The sequence below is a fragment of the Chiloscyllium plagiosum genome, chromosome 36, assembly GCF_004010195.1.
Source record: "Chiloscyllium plagiosum isolate BGI_BamShark_2017 chromosome 36, ASM401019v2, whole genome shotgun sequence".
In the NCBI taxonomy this organism is placed as follows: Eukaryota; Metazoa; Chordata; class Chondrichthyes; order Orectolobiformes; family Hemiscylliidae; genus Chiloscyllium; species Chiloscyllium plagiosum.
In genome coordinates, this window is record NC_057745.1 from 5,861,870 (window position 1) to 5,871,020 (window position 9,151).

Sequence of the window (9,151 nt, forward strand, 5' to 3'; positions counted from 1 at the left end):
GGCAAATAAGAAACAGTGAATGGCGCAGGAGGCTTGAAGGGCTGAATAATCCACTCCAGCTCCACTTCCTTATGTTGATATGGGCCTTTGCGCAATCTGTGGAGATCAGGAGGATTATGGCAAATATTGGGACAGTAACTGTGATTTCCATCTAATAAGGATATAAAGACTAATGGTGATGATTTGTGATTGCAGGTTGACTTTATTTGGATCAACAGAGACCAGAAATCATTTGAGTGGTTTGTTAGCCTCCTGACTAAACTGGAGATGGACCAGGCTGATGAAGAGCCTCAGGGTAAGTTGACAAGCAGAGATGTGAATTAATCTAGCACCTCGTACAATTTCAGGGTTACTTAGAATACTTCAAAATTACTGAAGTACTCGTGAAGTCTGATTACTGTAGTTGTGTAGAAAACATATCTCCAACAGCATGACAAACTCCCACAAACCGCAAAGTGACAATGGCCAATTAATCTGCTTAGTGATATTGAGGGATCAATATACACTGGGGTGGGGGTGTGGGGGGAGTAATTCCTTCTTCTTCACTTTTATACTGTGGCCTCTTTCACCAGAAAATGCAGATGGAGTCTCAGTTTAACATTAATGCGTAGGTCAGTGGTGCATGGTAAAATATAGCTGAACTGTAGATGTGGACATGAAAAATGTTCCCATTATTATCATTTGAACAGTAAAACACATGGCTGTATAATTATGGATTCTATCCTTCCAGAGTTGAGTTGTGTTTGGAGAGAGTATTTTTATCTGTACAACATTGCTTGTGCATCACAAGTGGTTGCAACAGATAAGTTTCACCTAATTAATTCAAATATGAGGCTGCAGACTGAGCGTGAAATGAAACTGAATAACTTTTTCTGACAGGTGTAGAAAGGGTATTAACATGAAAATGTGAAGGCTGTTTTTCTCTATGTTATGTAAGTGCTAAGAAAAAGCCTAGGACCATTTCACTCATATACTCATGCATACCCAATGGATTGCCACTCCAAACATATTTTTTCCATTGGGACTAAGTTCCATATTTCTAGCTGGGAATTCCAATCCTGGCTCCTTCAGAAATGTGCAGTGAACCTGAAATCAAACGGTTCCCTCAGAGTGCAGGAGAGGCGAGCAAAGTGAAACCATGTCCCATCAAGCAGCAATACGCCAGCTTCTGTGGTTTAAACATTAAGTTGCACAGCTAGTGACTTTGGCAGCTGCTGTGAGAGAGTAGATATACAAGCTAAGTATGACATTAGGGTGGTAGTTGGTTCAGGAGTTAGGGTGCCAGGTAATTAGAATACCAATGTGCAAGATAAATAGTGTACCAGGTAAGTGACGTAATGCATAGGGTCGGTCAGAGTTAGCAGGTGGAGGTTGTGTCATGTTCAGCAGCAAACGAGTGGAGTGTTGAGATGGTGAGGGGTGAGATGGGTTATCATGTCCAGTGGTGGGGGAAGGAGGGTGTCAGGACAAGTGGGAGGAGGGGGGGATTTCCTGGAATCTGCTGAATCTGGGTTTCTGCACGATACTGCAACGTAACTCCAGTCTACACTGCTCTGAAAACTATACCAGAGTATTCAGGCAAAGCATCTATTGAACTAATCATCGAATGCCCTCTTGAATGCCTTAAGTGGACCCATTTCCAGACAGTTCATTCCAAAAGTTTTCTTTTCCCCTCACCTCACATTTGCTTCTTTTGTCAAACCCTTTAAGTACGTATCCTCTGGTTATCAAACCTCTTGCAAGTGGGAACAGGTTTTCCCTATCTATTCTGTTCACAGCCGACATGATTTTGAATGCTAACAAATTATTGATCGATCTGTCCACTCCACCAATTTGTTAATGTCCTTTTGAAGATCTATACAACCCTCCACCCAGTTTATACTGCTTGTAAATTTTCGGTTATTTGCAGACTTTTAAATTGTCCCTGTATACCAAGACAGGGGAGGTGATGGCACAATGATAAATCATTGGACTCAAAGTCCAAATCTCCAGGCTAATGTTTTGGGACATGAGTTCATATTCTACCATAACAGATGGTGAAATTTGATTTAAAAAAGAATCAGCAGTTAAAAAGCCAGCCAAATGGTGACCATGTAACTACTGTCGATGATTATAAAAAAAAATTTAGTTCACTCATGTTCTTCAAGGAAAGAAATATGCCATCCTTACCTGGTCTGACCTACATGTGACTCCAGACTCACAGCAATGTAGTTAACTCTTAGCTTCAATTGGGGATGGGCAATAAGTGCTGACCTAGCAAGTGATGCCTATGTCCCATGATCGAACATAAATAATTTGTCAAACATGATGTGACTGTGATCAACTGATGGTGTGATCAAATTCCAGAATTGTGAAGTTTGTTGTTTCTTTCTCCCAATGTGCAGGTAGATTCTTGGAGATGCACATGTACATGACCTCTGCTCTCAGTAAAAATGACATGAAGGCTTTAGGTTTACAGATGGCTTTGGATCTGTTGGCTAAGAAGGAGAACCGTGATTCCATTACAGGCTTGCGAACCAGAACACAGCCAGGTCGTCCAGACTGGGCCAAGGTAATCGTTTTCATCTTCAGAGGGTAAAAGAAGTAAATCAGACACTGTCTTTGTCGGGCAGTCAGATGTATAGCTCAGTGGGGATTTATTCGGTGATCTCAGCAGGAGATGCCACAACTGGCTTTTCTGCCCCTACCCTGAGGAGGTGCCAGAGAAAGGAGAACTGCACATGGGGTGACAGAAAGTGGAAGAGTGGGGTGACACAGAAGGAATGAGTTCACGAGAGCAGGAGAGGACAGACAATGTGACATTTCCGATCTCTACTCAGGATGCTACATGCTTTTCCATGTGAAATATAACACCAGTAACTCACCAAGATCCTTCCAACAGCACCGTCCAAACCTGCCACTCTATGACCTACAGGGACAGATCACCAGCACATGCCGGTCTTCCCTCTGAGCCACACATCAGCGTAATTTACAACTATATCACTGTTCCTTCAGTGTTATCAGGTCAAACTTTTGGAATTCCCTTCCAACAAGCATTGTGGGAGTCCCTACACTCCAAGGACTGCAGACCCGTTCAAGAAAGCAGCTCAGCATCACCTACTGCAGGGAAAGAAGAAAAGGCAATAAACGTTGGCTGAGCTAATGACACCCAATTTCCCATGACCTAAAAGAAAGCAATTTTATTTTTCTAATCTAGCATGCTATAAATAAAGTCTTTTTTATTGCACTGTTGGTACCAAGCAGAAATGCCTTCCGTCTGCCTGATCTCCAGGTTGCTTTAATTTCTGGGTTGGTTCTGACTTCTCCTTCTAGATCTTTTCTGCACGGCAGTGTTATAAGGCTATCAGTTGTGTCTGTTGACATGCAAGGGATAGATGGATGGGCTGATTCCTATGGCAAATGCAGCAGATTGCACTGTTTAAGGTGACATGTAATGAAATGAGAAAATAGTTCATTAAAGCATCCATTTAATAGTAGATTTTGTCTATAGGATTTCAAACCATCTTCTTTCTTCCCTTTTCCTTCTCACTATATTAGTGAATGTAACTTTGTAATTGTTTTTATACTTCAAATTGTTTTTATGCTTCCTTCCATAGTCTGGTAAAAAGATTATTTCAGAGGGGTGGCATAGTGGCTCAGTGGTTAGCATTGCTGCCTCACAGTGTCAGGGACCTGGATTTGATTCCTGCCTTGGGTGACTGTTTGTGTGGAGTTTGCACATTTTCCCTGTGTCTGCCTTGTGGTTTTCTCCCACAATCCAGAGATGTGCAGGTTAGGTGAATTGGCCTTGCTAAATCACATGTAGTCAGAGGTAAACGTCATGTGGGTGGGTTACTCTGCAGAGGAGAAAGTGTGGACTGCAGATGCTGGAGATCAGAGCTGAAAATGTGTTGCTGGAAAAGTGCAGCAGGTCAGGCAGCATCCAAAGAGCAGGAGAATCGACATTTCGGGCATGAGCCCTTCCTCAGGGCTCTGCAGAGGGTCAGTGTGGACTTGTTGGGCCAAAGGGCCTTTTTTCATACTGTAGGGAATCTAAACTTAAAAAAAATATGTCTAACAGTATCTTGGGGTTTGCTTTCTCACCCTCCCCACTCATTCTGCTTCTTGAATACTCCCCCCTCCACCTTTTCATTTTATTGATTCTGTGGTATGTTCCTTGGGTGATGGTAACAGTGGTAATGTTACTGGATCAGAATCCAGACGCCTGAAATTATACTATGGACGAGAGGTCAAATCCTACTACCAGCACCTGGGGAAATTCAAATTACAATAATTAATGAAATGGGAATTGAATACTGACTTCAGCAATAACAATGATCATGACTGTGGCAAATCCATATGGATTACTGATGTCTTTCAGGAGAGGTAATCTGCTCTCCTCACCGTGTCTGGCTTTCAGATCCATGGTAATGTGATTGCCTCTTAACTGCCCTCCGAAATGGTGAAGGAAGCTACTTATAAATGATAAAAGTACCGGCGATGCCTATAACACGTGCACTGTAATGATTCAAATGGCAGTTCATCATCATTTTCTGTAGTGAAGTTAGAAATGGAGACTAAATGCTGACCTTGTCAAAATTACTTGTATTCCAAGAACAAATTTTATAAAGTGCAAGGGGGAGAGAATTTGTGAAGATCTTTGCAAAATATAAGGAGGGATAGTGAGCTATAAATCTCGAGTAGAATTAACCAAGTTAGCCCCAGTCTTCAATCCTTTGAGTTGATATTGGCCTAGGCTGATGGTTTTGCTTTGCCTACTCTGAGTATTGGTAATGACAATGTAGTCCACAGGGATACAGATTCAAGTCAATATGAGATTTCTACACCTATTTATATAGTGGAATCAGTTCCAATGTTTGATGAGAACACCTAAAATCTGAGAACTGCATATTCGCATATAATGCATACCGATCCAGCAGTAACACTTAAACAGTAGCTCAGTCATTCTACCTTTGAACGTTCCCAGTATCAGGAGGTAGGCTAACACCAGCAACTTGCATTTCCAGCAATGGATTAAACTGCTTCACAAGAATGTCACCAAAAAAAAATCTCAGCACCAAGTATTACAATCCTCGCTGATGCTACTGAACAAGTCAGATCCCAGATTCCAATCTCCTTTGATAGATCCTATTTTGCTTATTTTGGTTTTAATGAGATTGTCTTTCACAGAATCAAACGCACTGGGTGTTGCAGATTTCATTTTAACAATAAAACGGAAGTTTATTAAGCAAAACAAATGAACATAGAATAAATCAATAAATTTACTTATAACACAAATTTGAAGAGTTTTAAACTCACAGTACAAGTATAATCCCAAAACTTTCCTTTACCAATTCTGGAAAAGAAAAACAAGTCCCTGATACAATACCCAACAGCAGCAACACTTGTACAGTACTCAGACCAGTACTCTTTCTCTAACATCTCGATAGGTTTAAAATAGCTACAACTTTAACTCTCAAAGTGCAAATGCTGAGAGCTTCTTTCAGGAGCATATCATACACCTAACAGCTTCAAGTCCTCCTCACAGTTTTATCTTAACACTTCCAGCCTGGGACTAACAATTATTCCTTACTCTCAGATAATCTAGTTTGACTATATTCTTCCCTTCTCAGCAGCACTGTTCTATACCTGTATCTCCATGGAAGGACTTCAAGGAATTGCCCCACTCAAAGCAAAACTCAAAATGAAAAATCTCTTTCTCTAAACTAAGGGTATTTATTTCTCTTAAACTTGACAAACCTCCTAATCCAGAAATTTCTAACTGAAACATTGAGATACTATTGTCTACGTTGCTAGCTCCTAAAAGATTCTATACCTAGATACTTTTCTCCTAAGATGGCATAGAACAGAGAAAAGTACAGAACAGAACAGGCCCTTCGGCCCACAATGTTGTGCTGAGGACTATGTCCCTAATGACTCTGCTTCCACTAACACCGCTGGCAACACATTCCATGCATTCACAACTCTCTGCGTAAAGAACCTTTGTCTGATGTCTCCTCTATACCTTCCTCCTAATATCTTAAAACTATGAATCTTCATGCCAGTTAATCCTGCCTTGGGGAAAAGTCTCTGGCTATTGACTCTATCCATGCCTCTCATTATCTTGTATACCTCGACCAGGTCACCTCTCTTCCTACTTCTCTCCAGAGAGAAAAGTCCGAGCTTAGTCAGCCTCTCTGCGTAAGACAAACCCGCCAATCCAGGCAGCATCCTGATAAACCTTCTTTGCATCCTCTCCATAGCCTCCATATCTTTCATATAATAGGGTAACCAGAACTGGATACAATATTCCAAGTGTGGTCTCACCAGGGTCTTGTAGGGCTGCAGCAAAACCTTGTGGCTCTTAAACTCGATCCTTCTGTTAATGAAAGCCAAAACACCACATGCTTTCTTAACAACTTTATCCGCTTGGGTGGCAACTTCGAGGGATCTAAGCACTTCAACATCAAGATCCCTCTGTTCCTCCACACTGCCAAGAATCCTGTCTTTAATCCAATATTCAGCATTCAAGTTCGACCTTCCAAAATGCGTCACTTTGCATTTATCCAGGTTGAACTCCATCTGCCATTTCTCAGCCCAGCTCTGCATCCTGTCTATGACGTGCTGCAGCCTGCAATAGCCCTCGGTACTATCAACGGCAACTCCAACCTTTGCGTCATCGGCAAATTTGCTAACCCACCCCTCAATCTCCTCGTCCAAGTCACTTATAAAAACTACAAAGAGCAGAGAGGCCCAAGAACAGAGCCCTGCAGGACACCACTCACCACTGACCTCCAGGCAGAATACTTTCCATCTACAACCACTCTCTGCCTTCTGTCAGCCAACCAATTCTGAATCCAGACAGCCACATCTCCCTGTATCCCATACCTCCTGACTGTATGAATGAGCCTACCATGGGGAACCTTATCAAATGCCTTGCTGAAATCTATATACACCACATCCACTGCTCGACCTTCATCAACCTGTCTCGTCACCTTCTCAAAGAACTCAATAAGATTTGTGAGGTATGTCCTGCCCCTCACAAAGTCATGCTGACTGCATTTAATCATGCTATGCTTTTCCAAATAGTCATAGATCCTATCCCTCAGAATTCTTTCTAAAACCTTGCTGACCACAGACGTAAGACTGACAAAGTTAGTTGGGACTTGTAAATTTTTCTCTGTGTTGATGTGAGTACATGTGGCAATAAAGCTAATTCTAAATTCTGAAGTAAACAAGAACCCATTAGGACCCTTGAAAGGCTCTCACAAACTGTTTTAGAAGAAATCGCCATTGCTACAGAAGTATTTATGTTAATTGTTAACTTCAGATACATAGAAAACTTGTATACTATTAACTAAAATTCAAAATCTAAACTTAAGATAAGTTACATTTTCAAAATAAATTACACAGGTTATACAAATTCAGTCATATAAGAACATACAATGGCAAATGAATCAAAGTTTGGACAAAGAATAGTATATCAGGGATGTATTAAAGGAGCAGAGGAAGGTGTGCAGACTAGCATTGTCAACCCTTATTGGTTGCTCCAACAATCTTTGCTACTTGCAATGCCTTAAACCCAGGGGCAGGTATCAAAATTACCCTGACAGCTTTAAATTTCCCAGTTCCTGCAGACCTGTGCTTCATCTGATTCACTGTTCAGCCTCAATTGGGATAAAGTGGCTTTCGAACTCATCACAAAACATTTTGCTGTGCTGTCACCTCTTGCCTTTCAAAGCTGAATGTTGCTGGTTTGGAGTGTGAGGCAGTGGAATAATTCAGGTATATAAGCACTGTGCTCTATTAAATGCCTGGCTTTATTACAAAATAACAGTAACAAGGAGTAGAAAGAAAGAAAGGGACAAGAAGAGAATGTTAATTTGAATATATAAACTGTTAATTGTCACTTGTGGAATATAGTGTATGCACCAGCGTTTTTGTATTCAAAAAGCAAAATGTTGAATAGACACATTAAAAATAATTTATAGCACAGACACTTTACACAGCATCTTAAATTACATAACAACTGTAAAAAGAGCTTTTAGATTATGACAGAGTGACACGTTGATTGCTCTCTTGTTGGAGCTGTAAATCATTGATTTTTATTCTCCCTATCTCTCCTCTATACTATCGATTTCAGACAGTAATTATGTGGGTGTGAAATGCGTATCAAAGCCGAGACAGCAATTTAATCTAATGATACATGTTTTACAGTAACAATCACTAATGCACTACAAGAAAAGTTGCATTAAGAGGTATTTTAATAATATGTTGTAAAACCTGTAGTCGCTCAACATCAGCAGCAGTAACCTTGCCTTTATTAACCCTCCGCAGGGGAGTTTGTGGCATTTGCCTGAGTGCTTTATTTCTGCTAATTCACATTTCGAGGTTTCCTGCATCGCTAGTGAAACAATTGATGGCTAAACTCACTTCCTGTGGGACTGCGGATGAACTAATTAGATTTTCAGTCCATTTAGGTCAAAGAAATCAAAAATTTTAACTTCAAGCAAGAGTTGTAATGAGCTGAGCCTTTCCCAATGCACTGCACAGTCAGGCTAGAGTTGTGTTCAAATCCTGGAATGGGTTCAAAGTGATTCAAACTGAATATTTATTGCATCATTCTCACTTCTTAGCTGAAGTCTTGGACTTAGACACAATAGAGTCTACACCTCAGTAACAAGCCGTCACACCTGACAATGTGCCAAAGCTTAAGCTCCACTTGAACTTTCTCTCACATTGCTTCATCTCAATCTCTATCAACAGATCCTTCTTTCTTCTCCTCTTCCTTCTGCTGCACCTCTGCCTCTCCTGACCCATTCTCACTGCTCTCTCTGTTCCCTTCTCCCCACCTCTCTTAGAGTTATAGAGTCATAGAGACGTACAGCATGGAAACAGACCCTTCGGTCCAACCTGTCCATGCCGACCAGATATGCCAACCCAATCTAGTCCCACCTGCCAGCACCCAGCCCATATCCCTTCAAACCCTTCCTATTCATATACCCATTCAAATGCCTCTTAAATGTTGCAATTGTACCAGCCTCCACCACTTACTCTGGCAGCTCATTCCATACATGTACCACCCTCTGCATGAAAAAGTTGCCCCTTAGGTCTCTTTTATATTTTTCCCCTCTCACCCTAAACCTATGCCCTCTAGTTCTGGACCCCCCGA

General features: G+C 41.2%; 1 protein-coding gene across 1 annotated transcript in view; it reads left to right on the top strand.

Annotated features, from left to right (window-relative positions):
- The window catches only part of nox5 (NADPH oxidase, EF-hand calcium binding domain 5), a 94,261-nt gene that overhangs the window by 78,146 nt on the left and 6,964 nt on the right, over positions 1-9,151 (top strand). The window contains exons 17-18 of the mRNA XM_043677192.1: positions 196-295; positions 2,385-2,551. Coding sequence (XP_043533127.1) covers positions 196-295; positions 2,385-2,551 — 267 coding nt within the window. The remainder of the gene's footprint in view (positions 1-195; positions 296-2,384; positions 2,552-9,151) is intronic.